Source organism: Harpia harpyja, chromosome 14 (genome assembly GCF_026419915.1).
Source record: "Harpia harpyja isolate bHarHar1 chromosome 14, bHarHar1 primary haplotype, whole genome shotgun sequence".
In the NCBI taxonomy this organism is placed as follows: Eukaryota; Metazoa; Chordata; class Aves; order Accipitriformes; family Accipitridae; genus Harpia; species Harpia harpyja.
This window is the reverse complement of record NC_068953.1, coordinates 36542393-36568585: the sequence shown is the minus strand read 5'-3', so window position 1 is coordinate 36568585 and position 26193 is coordinate 36542393. Positions and strand designations below refer to the sequence as shown.

Genomic DNA, 26193 nt, shown 5'->3' with positions numbered 1-26193 from the left:
TGGGTTACGTGGGGCGGGGCTGGTGGCGGAGCGGAGCTGAGGGGAGCGGAGCTGAGGGGAGCGGCGCGGCAGGAGGCTGAGGGGCGGCGGCAGGCGCGATGGGGCAGTGCGGCATCACCTCCTCCAAAACTGTCCTGGTCTTCCTTAACCTTATCTTCTGGGTGAGTCCAGGGGCATCTGGGGATGGGGAGGGTCGGGGTCTCCGGGCGCGGGGCTGTCTCTCCTTCAGCCGTGCGGTGAGGGGAGGGCTCGGGCCCGGGCCGGCCGTGGCGCGAGGCCCGGCCCTGAGGGCGCTGCGGGCCCGGGCCGGGCCGTCTCGCCGCTGTCCGGTCCTCGCTCACGTACGGCAGCAGCTGGGAGCCCCAGCGCCGCCTCGCCGGTTCAGTTTGTATTTAAAAGCTTTCTGTTTAACAGTCGCCTTGTGCCTCTTCGCGGGGCCCCGTGTTTCAGTGGTGGGCGCAGTCCCTTCCTTCCCAGCCCACCCCCCCAAAGTTCGGAGGTGGATGAAGCTGAATCTGTTGCCTCAGTAGCCTGTCAATAAAGGTTTTAAGGAGCATTAGAGATCTTGAGGTAGAGACGCTTGTGTAATTGAATACAGCTTGAGTGGCGTTATTGAGATTTTCAGGTTTCTGCCAGTTTAATTTTTGTAGAGCTGTTACGGCCATTTAGTTTTTGGCCTCCTAATTTAAGGGCGTCTGTCCCAAATACTTAGCGGTAAGTATGGAGCACCGTTTTCTTCCTTGTATTTTTAACACAAAATTAGGAGAGGGAGAGAGAGGAAGAGATAACTTAAGAGTCCAAAAACAAGTCTTATTTTTCACTTCTAGTAACCACAGTTGTATTGTAGTATTTATGCGTCGCTTAAACCTCCCACGACTACAGTCATGCTGACGGTAAGACAAAAGCTTACGCGGGTTGGTGGAATAGTGGATTGCTGTAAACGACCTTTCCCAGGATGGACATACAGGCTGTAGCTTGGCATTATATTCATTGTAATAATTGGCCTGTCAGAACAATATAAATCTAACTAAATGGAATCAAAGAATATTCTGTAGACTTTAAGAACTCCTTTTCTGCATTTAACTACTGTGTTTCTCATCCTCTAATCCCAGCTCCAGGAACAGAAGATCTGTTGTCCCAGCTGTTCAAAGATTTCAGCTTTGAAAAAGTAATAGTGGTAACAAGATAGTAGAACAGAAAAATGTGGGTATATATAGCTACATCATTTAATGTTGAAATCTAATAAGTGTTACAGGATAGATAAATATAGTTGTCTAATTTTTTACAAAGGAATGCCTCTCATGGGTGCCTAAAAATGAATCATGGTCAGGGAAATGCATATCTGTGCAGGCTCACCAGGATTTCTGTATACAGCTGTTCAGAGAGATGACCAGTAAATGTGAGGCATATTTGACTAAGTGGTGCATATTAGGAGTCTGTAATTTTGGCTGAGGTGTATAGGCTCCATTCTTTATCTTTGAAGTATGAGGTAGTTAAATCAACCTTTTAGTACAGCCATTTGTTTGGAATCTGGTTTGCTGGGTGTGGCTTTTTGTTACATGCATAGTTGCAAATGGCATTAAAAAAGCTATTTAATAGCTGCTACATCATACTTAAAGTTTTTGACTGGGCACGTTTGAGTTGCATTCTTAATGGCATCTTGAAGTAGATTTTTCTTTAGCGCTTTACAATTTTTCTTTATCTAGCACTTAGAATTTTTAATGACTTTTTTTGTGACAAACTTGACTGAATTTAAAATGGACAGATTGTATTTAGATAGCATGTAGTTCATGTCAAATTAAAATGTCACTGATCCTATATTCTGTAAACCATCTCCAGCCTAAGAAGTCAACTTGTGCTGATAGCTTTTTGGCAGATAAGTTGCTTGTGCTGGAACAACCTTATGGCTCATCAGCTGCATGTAGAATGAGGCAGGCTTTCTCAAAGTGAGAATTACAAAAATCAATGTTTTTCCTCTCTTTAGCAAGCTATAGCCTAAAAATAGGAAATCTACATACTTTCATCGGAAGTAGTATATCTTCATTTTTAAATGGTAAAAGAGAAAGAAGAATTCTTGATCTAGCATGTTTCATTTGTTGACTGAGCTGACTGTGTATGTTAACATTTGCCCATCTTGTTGACAATGTAATTGCTTCTGTGCTGTTACAGAAATCTTTTGCTTGTCATTCCTCTGTAGTTCTAATTATCAAAATTGGATCATCCAGGTTTCCACTGAGACTTGACAATAGATAACTGCCTATAATTGGTCAAGTAACTATGAAACCTCATTTAATTGCTTTTATAAATTTAATGTGTCTCTATAGGTTATCATATATAAATGTTGTGTATGATCATCATCTTCACGGTTGTCGGTAGTAATAGCAGGTTGCTTCTGCATAGTTTGCTATCGAAAGTTCTGCAAGAGTAGCTGATCAAAGTGAATTACAACACACACACGCACGCATGCCCCGCCATGGGTCTCAAATTTGTTCAAGGATGTGAATGTTCAGAGTGCTTTGGTAGCTGTCTTATGAGTGCTAGATGTTCAGAAAATTATCACTTCTGCTGCTGAAGAAAAAGCAGAGATGTTTTTGTTATATTCTGTAGTCTAGCATGTAACTTCTTTCTTTTTTAAAAATTTCTTTCAAGCCTTCTGAAAAAGGCAGATCAGGCTTGCTGACAGGTCATAACCATACCCACTCATTATCTGTGACTGCTGACTTTAATAACCCAAACTTCACTCAGTTTGCCAGTGATTCTACAAGTTCGTCTCCTTTTGAAAAGTCTTGTGCTACTTACCAAATTTTCTAGTTCACAGTACAAAAAAGTCATCTTGTTTCTGTATAGTCTCATGAAGACTTTTTTTACATCCTGTTAAATTCTTATATTAACTGTACATTCCTACATGTTAATAAATACTACAGGATTTTTTTTTTTTTGAGAAAGTAGGCTGCAGAAACTATCTTCCTTTCACAGCAGGACAGGTGCTAGTTTATCATATGGAAAACTGGATGGACTTTACACACCTTCCCAAGTTTTTGGTGTGGTACTTTGACAGTTTAGCTGAGTTGTATTTGCAGGGGTGTCCAGCATCAAGTACATCTACTGTAGACACATATATTGCCTTAAAAACAAAGTACTGCAGGAAAAAAGCAGCATGAGTAGTAGTCATCAAGAGTAGCATGATAGAGATCTTGCATGAAACACTTATTTGAATTTTGGATAATTTGGCAAAGAGTGCATAAGCTCAAAGGTACTTTACAAAGAAATGCATTGATAAGAAGCATAAGTTAAAACTTGCCCTTCTTAGAAGGATCAGAGGAACACAGACCAGATGAATATGTTTCTTGGTGTTTTGTTGTTGTGAATTCGTTTTGGGGTGGATATGATAAATAGCAAAGGAAAAACAATCCTTCACTTGACCTTTCTTGTCTTAAGTTTGCACAAGATCTATTTGGTCAACTAGTGACTTCATTTTCATTCAGATGATGCTAAGTCCTTTTCTTTAAGGAAAGGAAGTAATTGGAAGTAATTGTTAAGTGAAAGACTGTACATCTTAGAAATAAAAATAATGAAGCTTCTGGTACCTGTATTCTCAGAAATATTTTTGGTGGAGTGGAAATCCCAACGTTGACCAATCTGTCTGAAGATATAGAATGTGGCGTGGGTTTTTTTCAGTGGGGACAGATTAGAATGACTGGTATGACAGGAAAACATTAAACTGTAGTCTCACAAAAAAATAGTAGTTGATAATCAGAAATATTTTTTGATATCTTGATGAAATGTTGACTTGATGACCAATTACAAATAAAAGATGATCATAAAGTATTTGAGAATAGCATGTTTTTTAGAAAAAACTTTTGTTTAAGTACAAGTCTGCATTGATTTGAAAGAGGAAGAAATGAGTTTACCTGGAACAAATATCTGAAGACTGTTGTCAAATGTATTTTTGTGAACTCTTAATTTAAGGCTTCATTGGGTGACTTGCATAGTTCCATTGAAAGCAGTTTGGAGAAATGAGGTAAAGACAAAAATGCTAGGGAAATGTTTTCAGGCTTACGTTTAGGATATAGGATAGAAGGAGAAAATATTCAGAGATGCTTAAAGCCTTACTTCAGAAAAGGGAGTCTGTCTATTTTATATTCCTGAAGAATATATGTACTTTGACAGCCTGCTCTGCTAAAACAGTACCTAATACCCTGTGCTTGCTTTGAGTTTTTTTTTTTTCTCCACCTCTATGTCCTCCTCCTTGAGGAAAGGAATGAACTCTGCTTCTGCAATACTTCTATAACTCAGTAGTTGTGAACTAATTTGCTCTTGCAATTATTTAGCTGACTTGAAGTAATTGATTTTACAGTTCACTTGACTAAGCTTTTATAAAACATTCTTTGGTATGATTGTTTAGAGAAATCTCAATGCTTCAGTTTTGTACAGCAAGAATGCTTTCTACAGTTCTGTGCTCACTGTACAACTTACGCATGCTCACCACAGTACAGTAGCCATAGTATTAGAAATTATGTAGTATTATCTTAGAGGAACTATCTGTGCTATCCTTAGAAGAAGCTGTAGCTATCTGTTTATGTAGTGTGGTTTGGGTTTCTGGTAGAAAAGAATAAAGAAAATGCAGCAACAGGAAAATTCATTGGAATTTAGCAGTAGAAGGAAAAGTAGCTCACTTCCTCTTACACATAGGAATAAGCCAAATAATTTTTTTGTTTTACTGGGAGTTTGAGAATAGTTTCTGGACTTTAAAAGCTGGGGTAGTGAAGAGACTTCTTGAGAGTTTTTTGGTGATCAAAGACTATAATTGGCAGATGATCCCAAAGGCTACCTACTGGGGATTACTTAACTGAAGCCTTTTTTGCCTTGAAGGACAGTCACTTCTGCATGTGGTAGTTGAATGTTACGTGCTTCTGCTGCTATGGTAGTGAAGTGAGTGTATTTGCAGGATTGTGTAACGGTTTGGAATCCTGTGCATTAAGGAAATTAGGATTTAAAACTTGAAGTGTCATGCCCTCACTGAGTGATTTTTTTCTTATAATATTTGGACACGAATTTTCAGGTAGCAAACATGGGCCAGGCCCTGATTCAGTAAGGCTTCGATTTGCCTTTAAGTAACATGGTAGTATCATTTATGTTTCTTCACAGGATGAGTTTCAAGTCTTTGTCTGAGATTTTTCATGACTCTCTGCATCTGGTCTTGTGCTTAAAAGTAGAGCAGATACCTAACAGAAGCAAAAACAACTTGCAAAGCTACATGTGATAGCTTTGAGTAGTACATGGTATTTGAAATATTGCTTTACCTGGTGAAACTTCCTAGCATGGAGGCACAGGGCAAGGAATCTGGAAACAGTGGAGCACCAGGTCGAGTTACAACCCTGATGACTAAATAGGTGTAAACGAGTGGCTATGTTGTTAACATCTCTTCTAGTAAAAAAAAAAGAAGTACTCAGTCTGCTGGTGCACTGCCTCTTGCAATTAGTGATACTTAAATATGTAATGCCAGATGCAAAGGCAGCCTAGCTCAGCCTTTTGCTTTAGCTGCAAAAGCATTTGAAGTTGAGGTTTCTATGCATACTGTTACAGAATTGAATTTGGCTAGTATAGACAAAGCAGTCAGGCTTACTTGAATTTTATGTGGCTTTGTTTATTAGCCTTCAAAATATTTCTAATGATGTTACAAAGTTGAATGGAATTGCTGGTTTTCTTCTGCCAGAGGATTTTGTAAGACAGTTATAGCTCAGTGTTCCAGTTAAATTATTACTGATGAGAACAAAGTAGAAGAGTGTCAGGAAACCATTGGGTTCTAAGGTGGATGGGCACCAATTTAAGCAAGTAGAGAAAATAATGTCAAGTATGAGTGTGTTTTGTTTCCCAAGGGAGTGAAGAGGGACATACGGAGTAGCAAAGTGCTCAAAAGAATGTGAGAGAAATAAACAGCTGAAATATCCTATAGGGCCTTTGAAGTTAAAACTGAGGAACTAGATTTTGAAGGACAGATAGCTGAAAAAAAAACTTCAAGAAGCGGATCAGGAAAACTCTTTCTCTGTCTGACAATAATCGGGCTATGAATACTTCAGTGTTGGAGAAAACTGAAAATACCGGAGACATACAGTTGAAGTCAAATAATGGAGTAGTGTGGAAAAAATGCTTTTTAATATACTGTTCCAAGAAGCCCAAAAATTGGGTGGCAAACCACAATACCAGTGTCCCTACTTATGGGTAGGAAATGTTCAGGCTTTGGTATGCATGGAGAAAATTAACTGTTATGAAGAATGAAACTGATATAACTGTAGACTCTCAAAAATCTCTCCTGGAGTGTATGCTTGCTTTAAAAAAAAAAAAAAAGGCACATTGTCAGACTAGAAAGGCAGTGAGAACAAAGATACACTGAAGTTTAACATAACAAAAGCAATACACAAATACACAGGCTGGGAAGATGGTCCTAGGACAGGATCCAGGCAGAAAAGATGAGGGACTGTTAGTGTGGAAGATTTTTTTTCTTACTTTTTTTTTTTTGCTGCTTTTTATCGGTGATGATACAGATGGTCTATCTGAATATACCATAGGTGTACTTTACAATCCCTTTCATGAAAGATGTTTTAGTAGTGGAATGAACGATAACTGGGTTTAGAGTGCTATCTGTATTACTACCAAAATTTACCAATCAGCAATGGTAAAGTTGGCAGTAGTAGGAATCTATAAGTAGGTGTCCTTACCAAAAAGGTGGAATATTCCTCTTACCTAATTGGACATCAGGTGTGTTTTCTGCTAACATACAACACTTTGCTGCTACCTTAGTTTTCTTGTTCAGAGAGTATGTGTTTTTCTTAAAACAGTGAATAAAATGCAGATTCTAAATGGACAAACACTATTCTTTGGCCTAGTTAATTGAAAGAGTGCCAAAAAAAATTTCAAAACCTCTTTTTTGTGGGTTCTCTTGTGGTCCCAAAGTGAAGAAAATCCGATAGCAAGGTAAACGGCAACAGTAACATGAAGGATAATGCTTTGTAAAGATATAAAATCTTTGGACAAGTTTTCATCAGATATGTTTGGGGGCAACATTAGTAAGGTAGTATAAGGAAGCACTAATTTGTAAATGGAGCTGCAGTGTCCATGGTTGATACAGAAATCATCAACACAAAAAGTAGTTTAAATATCTTACTTACCAGTCATCATCTTAGCTAGCCAGAATTTTAGCTTTCAAACTGCTGCAGTGTGTGAGCATTACTGAAAACATGAAAACAGTTCTTGGTGTGTGTTTGCAGCCTACTTAGAAAAAATCAACCAAACAAAAAATCCACCCACAACAACAACAAAAAACACCAAACCTGAAACTGTTTCAAGGTGCATCTAGACAGTGTGTAGCTTTGTATACCTCAGTGCCTGTGAAAGGTGAAAACTGACTTTGTGAAACAGGCATGGGCTTAAGAGGCTGTATTATACCAGCCCAAAGATGGGGTGGGAAGTTTACTCGCTCCAAGAACCCCAAATTTTAAATATGCTTTCCTATAATGCTTTGAGTAATATTTATCATCACATGTATCATTGTGTCATTAGATCTTTCAGTTTTCCTTCCAGTTCTTTGCATACTTGTTTGGCTTTTAATAACTCCTCAGTGGCCCATGCCAAAGGAATAATATCAAGCTTTTTCTGAACTGAGGCCTATGTATTTTTAAAATTTCCTTTGATGAAAAGGATGTCTAATTGTTCAAGCCTTTTGCAACAAACTGTCTTCATTGACTGTACTTGTCTTGTCAGTCTTTTAAAGGTTAATTCATCCTAAAATAAGAGTATGCCACTTCAGGTTCAGTACTGCAAGTTAGATGCAAACAACTCTAAAAGGATGTGTGAATGCTGAATAACCAGTCATCTCCCTAGAGCATGCATGTGACCTGGCACAGATTCAGGAACTGCTGCAATATCTATTCAGAGCCTTGAGCACATTAAGTTGGAGAATTCTTCCTTCAAGCCCTGTTTATCAAAGACGTATTTGAACTGTGCACAGTTCATATATTTGGCTTCCATTTAATGATAGGAAATGCATGATTGTAAATGTGATAGCTTTTTAGTCAAATGTCTTTGACTTGAGCAAGTTCGGACTTGCAAATTTACTGTTTATTCTGCTGGATAATAAATGTTGAGATTTGGATTATTTTGTGATTTTTTTTTTTAATTATCCTTGTGTCTTTACTTGTGATGCAGATTTCAGTTTCTCTAGATAATTTACTTTTTGAGAAGCAAATTATTTAAGCACATGGTACTGCTTTGGTGTTTCGGGTTTTTTTTCCTCTTAAAAAGCACGTTTTTGACTTTATTCTTAGGTTGCAACACACAATAAATGTGCATTTAACTGGTGCATCACTGATCAATGTAGATTGCATACTTTGTACAGGTAAAACTAGCTCTTTGTCTTTATCTGTTGTCACAGTATGCTTTATTTACATTAACATATAACATGGTACTGTGGAGGTGGAGCAAAACCCACTTGTGCTGAGGACTCAATGTTGAAACTGCTGAGTTGAGGGGAGGGAAAAAGGAAGGACCTCAAGCTAGTCTGGTCCCCTGGACTGAACACCTGTTAGCAGTTAGCACAGTAAATGCACTCATCTTCTGGTTTAGTTTCATCCAAAGTGAGTCTTGTTATGCACTCCTAAGATATTCAGTGATGCAAACCAGAGGTTAGTAAGGGAAAATCATCAAAAGATGAGCAAAAAGGATTGCTTCAAAAACACTTTCCTAATCCCAGCTAAAATACTGATTTAGAGACCTCCCCCATTCCTTGTTTAGAGCAGGCTGAAGAAAACAGTAAGCATTCCGTGGTTATGATGTGAAAGGAAAAGGGAAGGCATTTCAAGCTAACTGGGTAGTGTTGCCATTTTCATTGTTCTGTGATAGACTAGGTCTTTTACCTGTTCAAAAATAGTGTTAAAACTCCTTTCCTGTGTATCACAGTTTAATCTTCATAGCTTTTAAAACTTGTGAAAGTGCCAGCAGGCACCTTTGCTTTTAGGACCTCCCCTCTGCCCCCACATTCCTTTTTGAAGTGATTCTGAGGAAGAGATAGCAGTAATTTTTAAGGGTTTGGTCACTTCATCAAGTAGAGGCAATGTCTTTATCTTCAACTTGCTCATGATTCTAGTGCAAGGTTTATAGACATATGAATGCACACTGCTGTTCCCAAAATTCTGTAGCTTCTTCCACAGAAACACCAGTTCCACAACATTATTTAGAAGCAAAACCTAAGGCCAAATGCTGTCATGGCTATTAGTCATTATAGTACCATGTGTGGAAAGGATTTGGTGAAGTCTTTGGACCAGGCTGCTTTAATCTGAGAAATCTAAAGAAAAATCTACCTTTCCAATAGTCATAACAAAATACTAATTTTTTTAACAAGCACAGAGTGTGGCTTTCCTTAGTTTGAGACAGTATTTAATCTCTGTACTTGTCAGACTCATCTGGCATAAAACTGCAAGAGCAAAGTTTCTTAAAATGCATGTGCTGCTTGAAGTAGGGAAGGAAAGCTAACACCTGTAGACAGGGTTTTTTTAAAGGTTAAACTTTTATTTTGTTTGAAATACATTCTTTAAATGTATGTGCTCATGCAGTTTATGAACCAGATCTTTCTTAGAAAAGAAGGAAGCCACTTAAATTTCACACAACAGAGAAGGACAAAGGGGATCACAAATGGTTCTGATTTCAGTTTTGTGGTATATTTTCTGTGCCTGATGCCAGCCACAGCTGTGTTTTTTCATCTGCCACCTTGCAATATACCATATTTCTAACAAGCATTTTAGTTCTTAGAAATGGGAGATTACATCACTGTCCTGTCATTCACAGGCTTCATTGCTAGGCAACAGTTAATGTAATTCCATTGTTCAGTGACACTACTTTGAATCTTTGCTTTGTGTACAGAAATTGTATGTCTGCATTTTGCCATGTTGTACCTAACATGGTAGGATTTGTATAGTTGGATTAGCATTTCAACATCTTTTGTGCAAAGGGGCGATTTTTTAATAGCTTGTTCACTTCAGATTTTCTTGTCTGGAGAAGATGTCTTGCTGTTGGTCTTTGACTGTTACTGAATTTTCAGTTTCACTACAGTTGTGTCTACATAGCACCTTTTATTAGATGAATGTGAGCCTCCTGAATGCTTTTAAGATTCCTGTGGAGTACACACTTCACTGCAGAAAGAGAGGTGAAATGCATTGTTCAAATCCATGCAGAAGTGATGATACTTTTGAGCTGGCTCTTAATACCTTTTTCTTTGACATATTGTTTCTGTAACAAAGTGCTGCAGGGGATATTCCATATGTAAAGTATTATTCTAGTACTGTTTGTGCAGCATTGCTTTATAGGAAGTAGTTGCAGTGATATTGCAGTACATCCAGTACATAGTAGCAAACAGTGCTGAAATACTAGGTACCAGTTGTCTTATGGCTTGTCTTGTTCTGTGTCACACTAAACAGGTTGCCCAGGGAGGCTGTGGAATCTCCATCCTTGGATTTTTCAAGACTTTGGACAAAGCCTTGAGCAACCTAATCTGAATTCAATGTTGACCCTGCTTGGAGCAGGAAATTGGACTAAATGATCTCCTGAGGTCCCTCCTGGCCTGAATTATTAATTGATTCTTTGATTCTACAATAGCATGACCCAGTCTTGTATTACACTGGAACTAGCTATATCCGTCTGCTCTCCTCAGTGCTACCTAGTGCTCAGGGATAGGGGTAGTTACAAGGCCACTGAGTGGGAAAGGAGGGCCGGAGGCAGCCTGCAGTATTCTTCCTCAGATGAAAGCTGACGTGTAATATTCCAGTTGAGTGAACTCTGGTGTCCGGGGTATGGATTGGATTGTAATGGGGACACTACCCTTTACAGCAAAATTAAATTTGCGAGGTCATAGCTTAGTCATTGCATCTTCTGAGTGGATTGTTTTAGCTTAGCCTTGTATTGGGACATCAGAAAAGTATGTCATTTAAATATTGAAATTATATTATCCATCATTGCACATCAATTGAACATAAGTGCTTCATTTTAATATATAGCAGGACTGTTTCATTCTGCAGCAAGTGTGAAGATGGTTATGAAAGACACTTGTAAAGCAAAAATTGATAAAGCCCTTTATTTTGAAGTAAATGTATGTTAGCTGGCTTGTCATGCAACAGCTGTCTGTCTTTCACTAGGTCTGCTCAGCTGAAAGTTAATGAAGGTATTGATGTGTTGGGATGCCTATAACTGTAAGGGAGGTAAAGTCATGTCAGAATGATGTGAGTGCTTTGTCTTGGTGTCTTAAACCTATATAGTGGCAGATCCATCCTACAGCTCTTATTTGCAGTAACTTTAAGTGATTTTTTTGTTTAATAAAGACCATTTTGCACAACAATCCTTCTGAGAACGTCACTTTTAAAAGTGTTGTGGTATGTGCCTCTAGGTATTTGGTTCTGTCTTTTAATAATTGGTGCTTTATATTTGTTCCTACCTGCTTTGTTGATTTAAAATCAGTTTTTCCAGTGCTGTGAATGCTTCAGAAAGGCTGTTGTTTCTAGCAGTTCATCTTTCCATAGCAGAGGTTAAAGTTTGCAGTGTGTGTATCTATTCTGTTCTAATATTAAATCATAGGTAGGAATCAGCAAAATGGAAGAATAAGTAGTAGGTAAATAATGGCAGATAAAAGAACTGCATGCATGTTCTGAAAAGCTGTTGAATAGCAAATAACTTGCTGCTTGGATGAGCTGGAATCCTGTTCTCAAAAGTATGAGACAGTTTGTGCATGTTAAACTATGTAGAAAGTTTAGTTGACAGCATGGGAAGGAAGTACTTGAGAACAGGGAGCAAGATTTTGGTGCTCATAGCATGGTTACCCTCACTTCTTGACTATGTGCCTCAGAAGACTTCCCTAGTGTAGTCAAAACTAAATCTGCCTAGATGAAATGTGGTTTGAAAACTACTGGCTGGCCTCCATTTGAGATGTTCCTAATCAACAAATGCTATAACCTATCAAAGATGTTGAAATATAAAAACAAATAATTTCTGAGGCAAAGTAGCCTTGCCGAAAGGAGGGTTTGTTGTTCAAAGAAACTTAGCATGGTCTTGTGTCTCTTGTAGGCAGCAGCAGGCATACTGTGCTACGTGGGAGCCTATGTGTTCATCACATATGATGACTATGATCACTTCTTTGAAGATGTCTACACACTAATTCCAGCAGTTATTATCATAGCTGTGGGAACACTTCTTTTTATTATTGGACTTATTGGGTGCTGTGCCACAATTCGAGAAAGTCGCTGTGGACTTGCTACGGTAAGTTGCAGAGTTTTTATATGATGATGTTTGGCTGTTGTATATTTGGTCACCTTACCTTTTAATAGACTTCTAAAAAAATTTCTAAGTTTGTTCTAATATTATTTTATGGCCTTAAATGTTTTCCCCTTATATTTTGTTATGAACATTTTATTTCAATTTTCTGTTCTGAATAATGGTGTTAAATTAGCCAGTGTTGGCAGCAGCAGGCTCCTCAGTTTTACCTTTTTTAGAACTGTGGTTGTCTAAAAAAAAAAAAAAAAAAATCATCAAGTCATAGCAGTTTTTATGTCTCACTTTTATCTGTTCTGGTTGAAAAGCTGAAATTGGACAGAGAAAGGTAAACCAGGAGCCTTCTTGTTTTAATTATCTTGCATCGAGATTAACTGAGCGTTGTTGTTATGCCTAAATATTTTTCTGTATGGCTTAATTTAGATGCTTTGTTTGCAGTATTTTGTCATGTGTTTCCAAGCATTTTAACTGTAATTTGAGCTTTAGAATTGGGTAGGAGAGAAGAGGTGCCAGCATTTAAACTGTCTGCACTTTTTTTGCAGGGTCCAGGGGGCGGAGTTTGTTGAATACTGTGTAGACTTCTTCAACAGTTTATCCTAAAAGTGCTCTTAAATGTACCAAGACAAATGCATAGCTTGCTGTCTCTGTCAGTTGCTACAGGGCTTAAACTGAGGAAACATTCCCCTAGTCCATCTACCACTCTTAGTAACAGTCTGGGTAGCTTCTTTGATGTGACATTTCTATTTATCAAACAGAAAGAAGATTGAAAGAAGCACTTGATTAAAGCACTCCATTATGGTGTTTTCAGTCCTAATGCTCAGCACTTGCCTGGCTGGGCAGCTGCTTATTACTTGGTGAAGCTATGAACACTGAAGTTTCTTGAATGAAGTTAATTCTGGACTCATTTGATCAACCTAATTGCCTGCTTTAAGTTATCTGTTAAATCAAAACATTACCTGAAAAATTACTTTAAATAGCAAAATCTGTCTGGAGACTTTCAGGAAGTAAATGGGTAAAACTATTTGCACAAATACTCTTGATTGTATTTTACAGTTTGTGATCATCCTGCTCTTGGTTTTTATCACTGAAGTTGTGGTGGTGGTTCTTGGCTACATCTACAGAGCAAAGGTAATAACGTCTCAATTTCAGTAAATGTGTGTGTTGTGAACTGTTACCAAAATACAGAGGTGTAGTCTTTACTGTGTTTGATTCTGTAGAACTGTAAATGGGTATTTGTTAAGGGAGTAAAACCAAACCTCCAAGTGGGTTAATTTGAGATATCAATATCTTAAAGTTTAGAACAACAATATTCTTTAAAGCAAAGCAGAAGGCTTTCTCGGAGGCAAAAAACTAGCTGGAATATATCATTAACAGTTGAACAGCAGAGGGGAGACATAGTAATTGGTACCTTTCCATTTTCCAGATGGTCTTCTAATTTATTTATGCTTTGACTTTGTGAATGATTTAGGTTGCACAATATTTGAACATAGGGCATATTGGTTTGATATGCAGTAACTTAAATGTTGTCTTGTGTTTTGGTATACAAACTAACACTGCATAATAATAAAATCAAATAGATTGAATGTGTTAATGTATACTGTCTAGCTTTATACAGGTTGTTGACAAGGGTTATGGCTAAAGAAATTGTGACTTCTACTCTTTGTTTATTGGAAGTTAAGAAACAGGACCAGAAAAATGAAATTAATTGTGTTTCTAGCAGCATAATACGTAGCAGAAATATACCACATGGCATTAGAGATATCACAATGTAGTTTGAAGAAATGAAGTTTCTAACTTGCATCGTTTCAGTGGCTTTCGTTACGTCTACATCTAAATTTTGCCAAAAAATTAGCAGAAAAGGTGTGTTTAGCTGTGATGTGTAGTATGATCACATTATAGGACACTCCAGTGATATCTTAATAGCAAGCTGAACTACAACACCATTTACCTTTCTTCGGCCTTCTGTGTTTATATAAACAACCGAGGTCTTACTAGTCCAGTAGTCTCTCCTGCTTGCTTTTTCCTCCTATCCTGGAAGAAATGGTGAGACAACCATTAAGTAAAAATCTGGAGTTGTTGCTTGGTTTACAAAGCAAGACTGCCTCGAGTAAGCAGCGATTGAGAGGACCCTGAACCTACGCATTATTAATCTGGCTTAATAACAGTTAGAGTAGGTTGCTTCAACAGAAATGCTCCATCAGTGACGCTTAAATTCAGGATGTGTTTTTCTCATGGTCTACATCTGATTTCTGCTGTCTTGGCAGTGCACTGAGAAGATCATTTGGGACTCGGAAGCTTGTAGTGGAAGTAGTCCTTGGAAGCAACTGAGGAGAGCAGTACAATTTCTGGATAACAGGAAACATGTTGAGTTCTTACATGTTAACTTGAATGGTTGCCTTCTGCTCCAATACTTGCAGAAGTGTAGTGTATTACAGTGTAGTTATTCAGGAATTACTGTGGATCTGATCTGGACTAAGCTGTGGTCATCTTATTCTCTCTGTGTTCAGTCTTAAAGTGGCTTGCTCTTTTCCAGTTAAGAGCATTCAGAGCAGATAAAAGCAGATGCATAGATCTTCCCTAGCCCATCTGAAATAACACACTTGAAACACTTGAAAATTTGATTGGTCCCAGCTGTGTGTTCCTGTTGTCTCATTTTTGTCTTGCTACTGTACAGTTTCACAGCTGTAGCTAATGCAGGGTCAGAGCTTGGGGGAAGAGGGAAGGTAGTCTATTTTTGGTGGCAACATGGTCTTACATTAAGCCATTTGTTGGGATTCCATATTTGAAAACTAAATCTTGGATCTTTTGAAAGGACAGACAAGTTCGTTAGTAAAAATGGCAGTTTTCTACTACCCTGCAGTACTTAACATCTTAAACTATTGTTTTCAAGTGCAACAGGAGTGTCAGAAATAACTTAGAATTTATTACCAGTGAACTGGGAGGTGAAATCTGCTCAGATTTCTGATTTTTTTTTTGCCAGGATAAATAAGGCAGTTCTGTGTTTTGCCAGTTTTGTTCTGTTGTTTCTGGCATGGTGTGGCATGTATACATCGGGGGGGGGGGTGTTTGTTTGGTTTTTTTTAAAAAGGGACCTGAATCATGTTAGAATTACTTTAGTGTTAACTGTACAAACTTACAAACAAAACTTTACAAACAAAAGGAAATGCTGAAGTCATGGCAGTTGTTCATCAAAACTGTTGGTACCAAGTGAGACTGAATATAATGTGTCAAGAAAGTGGTAGTGTGCCCTTTTAAGTTAAGATACAATGACTGATCTTAAAATTGTTTAGTGTTCCCATATGCGTCTGTAAACCTGCATGTGTGGATCCAATTCAGACTCCTACTCCTTCAGAAAAACATGAAGCGTGCCTAGGTCATACTGCGATTGACTGACCTGCTGCAAAATCTGCTAGCATTGGTCCTCATCAGTAATTGTGTGTAATTTGCATTGCTTTCAGGCGTAATGTTGCCCTAATTGAACCATAAGCCAAATTATATACAAGCAAGCACTGAAATAAATGATTTAAAAACCTATATGACAGATTAAACAGCTAGTTTTTTTATATGAATCACAGTTGTAAATCACATTAGTTACATTATTGAACAATTGATTTTAAACTAGTCTGAAACAAGTTACCTGTGCAGGCTAAACTGACTTTTATTCCTATATGTGTTGATACAGATTTACTTGTAAAGATAACCGACATTCTTGGATAGGGGGGAATGAAGCTTGTGCTATGCTGCGGAAAATTCTTCCCTTTAAGCATTTAAGGGAGTGGTGTGTTGGCTAGACCTTCTTACTGTAACTTGCAAATCTGAAGAATATGCATGCTTAGTTAATGCTCAGCCCTAAGAGTACATTCCTTGCACATAATTCCGGTTGAATGTGATAGGAAACAAAAAAATCAGTTCAGAGCTAATCTTGCTATTGTACAAACGTTTAGCTACACCAAACTTTCTGTGCATGTAAGCAACAGTTTACAGTGAAACATATTGCCTAAAAGGTTCTAGTAATATTTTCTCCAAAATGGGCATTATAAGATGCCTTTTGGGGGACAAGTGATGATTCTTGGATGTCATCCATTTCTAACACATGTACTTGACAGCATCTTAAGCAGCTTGACTCATCTGCAGTAGCTTTAGGAGCTATTCCAGTAGCTGTTGCTATGTACAATGTACTGCCATCAATGTTTCTCAGAAAGTGTGGGGGGACTGGGACTGAACAGCCTGCTGGGTCACTGTAGGGTAGAATAGTCTGCCAAAAGACCTCACCTTTGATACTTTACCTGTGCTTCAGTCAGAATGGGAAGAGCAGCTGGTATGACTTACATCCTTGTGGTCCCAAATGGAATGAGTTAACCCAGATGGTTATCCTGGTTTTGGTTTGGAACTTTGAAGGACTAGGAGGAAGTGGAAAGGTGAATGCATGCTCTAATGGAGAGCCTTTAACTTCAGGAATGTCTGCTACAGTGTCATAATAAAAGCAGTTTCCTTTCTGAGATACATTGCAAAGCTACTTTGTCTAAAATCTCATGGAAGGTAGCTGCTTGGGTTTTTTTCTTGTCCATTAGCTGCAAGCTAGCAACATTTTTGCAAAAGTCAAGTTAGAATTTTGAGAAGCTGTACCACTGAAGTATGCTAATTTCAGACGGTAAGGAGTTACCTTGGTTTCCTGAATTGCTATCATTGGAAGTGAAATTATTTTACCTAGACCTGTACTACTTCTCTTGGTGTGCTAATGCAGATCTTTCCTAATACTTCACAGGTGGAGGATGAAGTTGATCGCAGCATTCAGAAAGTATATAATGGATACAATGGGACAAATCCTGATGCAGCCAGTCGTGCTATTGACTATGTACAGAGGCAGGTGAGACTGTGAGACACAGTCCTTTGTGTCCTTAAAACACAGGTGCTGTGTTGCTCTACTACTTGTGTAGCATATCTTCCTCCATTCTGACAAATCTAGGAAACAGCTGATTGGTCAATAAATAGCTTAACTCAGTTAAAATTAGTAGAATTATGGCATTGTTGATGGGGAGATGCATTTTGTGTAATTGGCTACCTATGAATCATTGTTTGGATTCAAATATTTAGTACTTGCCTATCTTTCTGCAATGGAACATTGTAGAATGTTCTCATGTCTGCACAGGTTTATCTAGAACGTGCTGGAGGAAGGAAGTTCTTGATTCTAGCTGAAGGCTAGTGTTGCAAGCTTGTGGATTCGAGGCTAAAAGAACCGATCAGACTTAAGGAAGATTCAGGGGCTTTCAATATTCTTACAATTGCATCAATATAAAAAGTTGTCTAATATTTACATATTAAATGTCTAATGCATTTAAATCAGTCATACTACTAATTAATACCTTGCTTAAAATCCCTCCTGAAAGGGAAAAAGGAGAAGAAGCTGGTAAATTGACAATTACATAGTACCTTTGAGGCTGCACTGTACACAAGACAACTCCAAGCACTGCAACAGAGTATGAGCTCTCAGCAGAATGGAACTGTATTTATTTTTAATTGGTTCATTCCTGAAGGCCTTCTACATGGCCACACAGGCATGCGATTATATGAAATGAACTTTAATTCTGCACCACAGCTCTGTGAGGAGAGCAAGAACTATGTCCAGAAAGCAAAGGGTTTTTTTCAAGCATCTGTTGTAAGCTTTAAGGATAGAGCTGTTCTAAGCCAAAAATAAAGCTTTTGTCTTGTCTGGGAGGCATGAGGGAAAAGTGGGTTGTCAAATATGCCACAAGAACTGGAATTTCAAGTCTGTATTTTGTAAGGAGTATCTTAAATTATTTAAGGCTATAGGTCCCTTTACAATACGCTCAGTCTATGATTTGCTTAAGTAACTGTCAAATAATATGTGTTACTCAAGTAACAAAGGTAGCCTAATCTTTATATACTTGTGTTCTTGGTATTGCAATTAGAATTGCTTTCTCATCCCACTCCTTGACTGATAAACACATTAGCTCTTTACCTGCATGTTTTTTCAGCTGCGCTGCTGTGGGATCCATAACTATACAGACTGGGAGACTACTGTCTGGTTCAAACAAACTAAAAATAACAGTGTGCCACTTAGCTGTTGCAAAGCAGCCCTCAGCAATTGTACTGGCAGTTTGACCCGCCCAATGGACCTTTATTCTGAGGTAAGACAGCCAAACTATGAACTTATGTAGCCATGTGCTTTTGCTGACAATCGTTTAATTTTCTTTTTAGTGGGAGCATGAAGTCTTGGGTGTATTTGCTTTAACAGGAAATAAATAGATGATAGGGATATACTAAGTAATGACTTTTTAAGTGTTTGGATTATCTTTCTGCCCTGTTTGATGCTTTTGGGGTGTTTTTTGTGTGCCGAAAAGTGGTTGCCAGATGGATATATAAGAAGTCTACTTGTTTCAGGGGTGTGAGGCTCTGGTTGTAAAGAAGCTTCAAGAGATCATGATGTATGTCATCTGGGCAGCACTAGCATTTGCTGCTATTCAGGTAAGAGTATTCTTTAGCTGTAAACTCTTTCTCAGATGAAACTGCTGTCCAGGTTACTACAGGTATGCACAGGATGGTGACAGCTTTAGTCCCTACTTGGTTTGGGGGGTAAATGCTCATCAGTCAAAAGGATCTAAACACTCTAACACAGAACTTTTCAACCATGCATGGTCTAAAAACTACTGCTATGTGGATGTATATTCTGTTAGATTTGAAAATAGCTGAACAGTCAATATTACATGCAGTAATCTACTAGAATGTAAATGGTAAATTATTTCTTGAAAACCAATTATCTTAAGTATGAAGTATCATGAATGTGCTCTGATGGCATTTAACACTTGAAGAATTTCCACACTATTTAATTTCCAACAGCTTATACTGATGTTTTAAAAACATGGCATGTTTTAAACATGCCATTTTAGAGGTACATCAGCTTAACTGTGCTTCATCGCACACAAATAATGTCAAGACCACCCAGGAGATACACCAGGGGTTTTGATAGCATGCTCTGCTCTTGTTCAACTGAGCTTTGCATTGTCTTGAAGATTTCTTGGTTTCTGGACTTAAGCAAAAAAAGAGGTTCTAAACTAGAGACCCTGCCTACTTAAAACTGAGGACAGGCTGTCTCCCACATAAACCTTAATTGTTACAGTTACCCTGGTCATAAAACGTAACTGAGGAAATAGACTGATGTGTGTCTCAGTATTTATTTAGATTTTTAAAAAAAGACTAGGACTGTCTTTTAAACGTATCTGTAAAATTGGAATTTTGAATGCTCATCAATTTGGCAGGCTTAGTACATTCATCACACTATTTTCAGACTGTCCCAATGTTGTGGCCTCTGAGAAATGTAGTACATGTGCTGAATCCCAAGAGACTTGAAAACTAATTTTGAAGTTACTTTTGTGCCCATAATAGCATTTGAATTCAGAAAACATTGTACCTGTTGAGTCAGGTGGTTTAGGCATTTTTGTTTTCAAAAGCAGCTTTTGAGCTGTATTGTAGGTTTGAAGGTAGATAATCCTTTGCAAACAGTCTTGCGAAAATATGGTTAAATTTTTATTTCAATGCTACAAGGATATAATCATAGATAATGCTATATATAGTAATAATGTTGAACTGTCCAGAACCAGATTACTTCAGCTATGGAACTTCAAATTTGGTGAGATCTGTGCTCAGTCTTCTGAAGGAAAGTATTTTTTTAATTGTCATTCTTAAAACTCTAACTGTTAAAGCAATATTTAGTCTCCTTGAACACTGAAATACATTTGTATAATGTAAATGAAGGTATTTACCACAACCATGATTACTGTGGGAGATTTTTTTATGTAGGAAAAAAATGTATGTTATGAGGCTGGGTGACCTAAATCCCAAGAGGCGGCATTATTCCTGACTTTGGAGTTTGGAGGTTGATTAACGGGTCTGCCCCAAAATGCAGCACGGTTGTAATCCTGTCTGGGGTTGGGCCAGAATTTCTGACACGTGCTTGCAATGGAAATGTGGCTGCTTGCATCCTTCTGTTATTGCTGGCTCATCAATTCTAGGCAAGCATGTTAGTTGTATCCCTTCTGCAGTGGGTGCTCTTTGATTTGTCTCTGTGTCAGTAATCAAGCCATTGGCAGAAAGTACATACCGTATAAACAGTTTGTCAAGAAAATAAGAATGTCAGAGAAACTTCTTTGCTATTGCTGCAGTATAGCATTTTGAAATCTTTTTGCTTAAAGTTAAAACAAGCTACATGATACCTGTTTAGAAAATTAATAGAATAAAGATAAATATAGAATACAGCACGTTGGGAATACCCTTGAAATTTCTGTCTAGTAACACTCACTGAGTGGTAATCACATTTAAGTTTATCAGAGGTCATATTCTTGTATACTTGCTCCACAGTTCAAATGGTTGTAAATTTATATGTTTTTAAAAGGCATTAGTTTCACTCAAGTTGATACTGAACAATATTCAAACTGTTCTGTTAGTTATATAAGTTGTTACGTCCTCTGACTTGTAATACAGAATTTAAGTACATACTTAGCCTGATTTATCTGCAAAATAGTCTGGGGGCTGATTGAAATGGAGGTGAGAATGTAAACTTTGGCAAATGACCTGTAACCTAGGTCATGTCCTGTAAACTTAGAGGAGTAATTATGTTTTTCTTAAATTTTTGTGAATTTTACTACCTTTCCTATATTCACTGCATAGAGTCCACTCTGAACTGTTATTTTATACATTATGCAATAAGGCTGTCCAAAGTTTATTACCTCTAATAGCTTACATGCAACAAATGTAGCCTTCAGTACTTTCTTTAAAATGAAAAGACTGAGAAGAGGAGAATTTTTGCAAGGCTTGGAATTTGTGGAAAGCTTAGTCTTTTCTGCATAGAAGTAATTTTTGGTATGTTCATGTTTCAGTTACCATGGGGATCTTCCAGTGTGCAGTAATTCCCTGGTCTCAACCACAGTGACAGTACAGAACTGTTAATAAATAGGAGGCAAACTGAGGGGAGCAAAGGCATTACAGTGCAGTAGAAGTCCTGCTTGATGAGCTGCAGAGTTCATTCTTAAAGATAGCTTTTATAGTTAGTGGTCATTTACAAGGTACCGAGCTTGGTGTATATATACAGCCAGTGAGCTTTTTTGTAGGGAAAAAAAAAAAAGCAAACGGGTTTGGTGAAAACAAATGGAATATAGTTACTGCTAGTAGGCAAATTTTAAACAAACAAACAAAACCACAAACAAAAGAAAACCACACAAACCCCAAAACAAACCTTCTGACTGTGGGAGATGTGTCTAAACTTTTCTGAAAGTTGAAGAAGAGGGGGATGCATGGATCCTTCCTCAATACAGATTTCTAAAATATTTTTGTTCACAATGTTAAGTAGCAACTGAAAAGAAACAGAATCAAATGCCTTAGAAAAAGTTTTAGAGTTGCTAGTGTATTTTAAAAAATGACTTACTGAACAATTTCTGTAGAGAGTTGAAATACGGGGATTACTTCCGTGTTTACAGTGAATTCTAGGAATATGCTCACTGGCCTCCTAGAGGATATAAATGGTTTAAATAGTAACTCAGAAGTTGATTACACGAGTTATTGTAGTACCTGATTGTTTAAGATTTTACACAACTCTATTTAAATTTAATGTCTTGAGTGAGTCATTGACCAGGATTATCTTTGTGTGAATAACTGTAAATGTGATGGAACTGCTTTTATGTATTTGAAATTCATGGCTAGAATTATAGCAAATGACTAAAGGAGGTGTCTTTCTGTGGCACACTCTTGTATCTTTGTTTCAAACAGGGAAAAAGATGAAGTTTCTGTACTTGCAGGCTGCAAGCCTTCTTCAGAGTTCTGTAGCCTCTGGCAACTACCATAAACTCTCACATGTCACAGCTCACATGTCTAACTTAAGAGTTTTTTAACTGTGGATATTATCTCCTCACTTAGAAGGGCTCTGTCCATGAGGAGGCATTCTCTCATGTAACTCTGTTTTTTCTCTTATTCTGACATGAATATAATGTATATTTGGGAGTTAATCTGTGAACTGGAACCACGCAAGTACTGATGGAAAGTGAAGAAGGGTGCTGGTTTTGCCAACAGGCTGAAGTGCCATACTCTAGGTTACTCTCCATATGCTTTTTTGAACCTGAGCTGCTTTCTGCTATAGATCCGAAGCAGATAATGCACCCCAGACAAAGAATATTATTAATCTTTACAGCTTGTTCCTTTCTAAGAAATTAAAAGCTCATACTAGAATTTCATCATGCCTCTTTTTAATCACTGCTTATTTAGACTTAGGATTTTTGAAGCATTCTCTCTTCAGTCTTTCAGCAGACTTGAGTACTATGTTGAATGTACCATCATTTAGTTGTTTTAAAACTTGTTACACATGTGATCTTTGCATCAGACTTTATTAACAAAAAGCAAGTAATTCTCCTTTTGCCCGGTGCTGTGTTTCACTGGGTTTTTGCTGTACGAGTGAAGAAGCTTTACATTTGGCTGTCTGCTCACCCATTTCATTCTTGTTTGCTTTCTGTTCAAGGTGGGGTTTTGGGGGTGGGTTTTTTGTTTTGTGTTTTTAGAAACTTATTTACCTTCTGGGTGATGCTTTATAATCCAGAGCTATGACAGGAGCCTCATGAAATATTTGCATCTGTGAATAAACTTCTATGCATATGACCAAATCGATACAATCTCTTACTGTACTAGAAGCTATTGCCAATTACTGTAGACCATAGAACACAACACTACCTGATTTTTTTTGAGTAGGTACAATCTTATTCTATCTTCAGGAAATGTGCAACTTCTCTAAAATATCATGCCCTACATCCATGATGACATCCACCTGATTTAAGTCTTGTAAATGTATACAAGGTGATCAAACCTTAAATTCCTGGCAAACTTGCCAGAACTGTCATGGTACTGTGAATTTTAACAGCAGGAAAATGTCTAGAAGTGAATAATTCACATTGGACTTAAGCTTTCTAATATGACATGTTAACAGGGATTGAGCATTTGAAAGAGGTTTCAACGGTGAAGTAGGTTCATAAAACTCTAAAGTTTTGCTCTTTTTCATCATGGCAATTAGAGGCTAATGCATTTGAATTTCACTTTGATTTTTCATACTAGATACAGTATCTAAATCTGTACCTTTCATAAAATTAGTAATTTCTTCTATCTGAATTGTTGAGGCAGAATACAACTGGCTGACAAAAAAAACTTCCATTAAAGATGTCCAAGACAATCTTGTAAGAAAATAAGGCTGGAATTCGTGGCCCTTGCTTTTTTGCAGCAGGAAATGAAGCTTTTTCAAGAGCAGTGCATTTGTTGCCATTTACCTTATGGACAATTACAGTCTTGCAAAGCATGCTGACAATTTCTTTGCTGAGGTTAAATCTCTTGGAAGTGCCTTCTTTGTACTCAGCTTGTTTTCTTGTTTTTTCTCCATAGCTTCTGGGCATGTTGTGTGCCTGTATAGTACTATGTAGGAGGAGTCGGGATCCTGCCTACGAACTTCTCATCACTGGCGGAACCTATGCCTAGAAGAGAATGCGAACACGCAGTTCAATCCTATCTCGTTTTTGTGGAAGGTGAATGGGCCAGGTCTACAGCAATAGCTTTCTTGCCCTAAGCTTAGTCAAAGCACACCTTTCGCAGATGAGGACAGCAGTACTGTACACTGGTGATGGGCAAAACAGCTCAGCTTTACACACACCCATATAATTACCTGTGACTTTCACTGTTTTAGCCAGCTATTCATGTATCTAAATGTTTTAGTATACTAGTAACTTTCTAATTTCAGAACCATTTGCAAGTTAAGTGTAATTTGGTTGATATGAAAGTCAAAGGATGTGTGCCTACTTTGGTAGATTACCTCTAAGCATTAACTGGCTGATTCTTGCATATAGAGAGAGGATTTATTAAACCTTCACTACATGGAACTCTTTTGGCCAAAGTTGTACGAAGGAAGCCAGCTGTATTTAATTTGAGGAAAAAAATATTTTAATCTTGCCCTTCGCCAGTGTCACTTTTTAAAAACACTTAAGTGAAGTCCAGTACACTTTATATATAAAAATTGTAAAAAAAAAAAAAAAAAAAAAAAACCCCACACCCTAACCAAAATTTTAGGATCATGTGACTGCAGTTTTGACCTTCAGAGATCAAATCTTTCAAACACTAGTGGTTTAAAATACAAGCTGGCTTTTCAGGAGTATAATGTATGCACTACTGTTCTATAATGAAATATTTCATTTTTCTATGAAGAGCGGTTTTATGTGTTGAGTGAACTGTTAGACTGTAGATCTTAAATTGGTTTGGAAACAATGTAGCCATGTAGAGTAGCAAAGTAGTATGTGAAAGTGATCTCAACTGTAAATAGTAAACCTGATTAAATAAATCTCTGTATATCCTCCCTATAAACATGTCTTGTTTTCTGTTTAAACGATTCCATTTTATTTGTTCAAATGGAGTCCTGGTGTGCTAGAAGCATAAGCTTTAGTATGAAAGCACTGGTTTTAAGTGGCTTCACTTAAATAGATCTGTATTTAAGGTTTGGTGGAATCTTGATTGTATCATGTTTGTTCTTTTTACCTGAAACAATACTAGATAAGCACAGCACAACAAACTTGGTTGAACTTGATGGAAAGTTAACATCGTGTGAATACAATTAAGGAAGAATCTGTTGCCTCTCAACAGCGGGGGATGAATAGCTGTACTATAACTGCTGTATGTTAATTATGCATTAATGTGTCTTACGTTATTCAGATGGTTAGTCACTGCTCTGCTTTCCATGGCTTCAGTTGCCTTGTTCTTTGCAGAAGCCAGGAATGTTCAGAATTTCTACTAGTTGCTTATGTGCTTTATCATGCAAAGTAGACATGCTCAGCCAAACTGACATCAACATAATTTTCTCAAATACCCAAGGAAACATCACTTGGGAAAACATAATTCTAATACGTGTAGTCTCTTAAGGCCAATATATCTTGTGGGGGATTTAAGTTTCTTAGAATTGTTACACTGCTGTAGAAATATACTTTTTGGAATTCTATATTAATTCCTAAAGGTGGGTTAGGTTTTCATTCTTAGTATGGTATGTGGCCTAATAACCTGAAAGGTCTCCTGGGACTCTGGCGTTAAATTTCCTGGATGTGGTAGCAAGCCTGCTAACAGAATCTACTGTCAGAAGTGTTGACGAATTTAAGGATTATCTGCATCATGTTATATTGCATATTGTAGATATGCTTGATAAGATCCCAGACTAATAAGATTGAGATGACCCTGGCTTGTAAGAATCAGACCAGGGGAGGTTTTAAAACAGACTTCTGTGTTGCACAAAAGCAAGCTAAGGATGCTTCAAAAAGTAGTCAGCTCTTACTAGCTACAAGGCAGAAAGAAGCTTCACGGTCAAGAGCCTGAACATACCTCTCTGAAGTGAGGATAGTTACGGAGAAATGATGGTGCATGTACTTGTTAATCTTGCTGGAAGATGTGGGTTTGTAACAGAGATGACTTGACAGTATAGCAGCAAGTACTTGCTTGTAGATCAGGCTAAGTATCTGCTTGCTTTAGAAAATGCAGAGAATTCATGCAGGAATGTGGAAGCTTTTTCTGAATCAGTTCAATAAATATTTTACAGCTTTTTTTTTGGCATAAAACAATCTAAACAAAGCCCAACCAAACTTTTAAGTGTTGTGAATTAGTTGTTTCTCGGAACCAGTGGCCGCCTTGCATTGCATGATTTGTCAGTAGCTCTTGGATGTGTCGATAGAGTTATGGTGTTGTGTGTTTAAAAAACAAACAAACAAAAAAAAAACCACACCCACAAAATCAAAAACACACAAACTTGCAAGGGTCTAGTACAATGCATTTTGTATGACTCACTGAAGTTGGGAACAAGTGGTATCT

General features: G+C 37.6%; 1 protein-coding gene across 1 annotated transcript; it reads left to right on the top strand.

Annotated features, from left to right (window-relative positions):
* On the top strand, nucleotides 1-24708 carry TSPAN3 (tetraspanin 3). Its single transcript, XM_052807600.1, has 7 exons — nucleotides 1-161; nucleotides 12106-12297; nucleotides 13363-13437; nucleotides 17075-17176; nucleotides 18306-18458; nucleotides 18712-18795; nucleotides 23740-24708. Exons 1-7 carry the CDS (start codon nucleotides 99-101, stop codon nucleotides 23830-23832), a joined length of 762 nt encoding a protein of 253 aa, XP_052663560.1. The 5' UTR covers nucleotides 1-98; the 3' UTR covers nucleotides 23833-24708.
* The last annotated feature ends 1485 nt before the right edge of the window (nucleotides 24709-26193 follow it).

What these genes read in the sequence shown, in the direction of transcription:
- TSPAN3 (XM_052807600.1), top strand. Translation starts at nt 99, where the DNA reads ATGGGGCAGTGCGGCATCACCTCCTCCAAAACTGTCCTGGTCTTCCTT. An exon ending in TCCTTAACCTTATCTTCTGG is followed by an intron (nt 162 to 12,105) that starts GTGAGTCCAGGG and finishes TGTCTCTTGTAG; the next exon opens with GCAGCAGCAGGCATACTGTG. An exon ending in GTCGCTGTGGACTTGCTACG is followed by an intron (nt 12,298 to 13,362) that starts GTAAGTTGCAGA and finishes TGTATTTTACAG; the next exon opens with TTTGTGATCATCCTGCTCTT.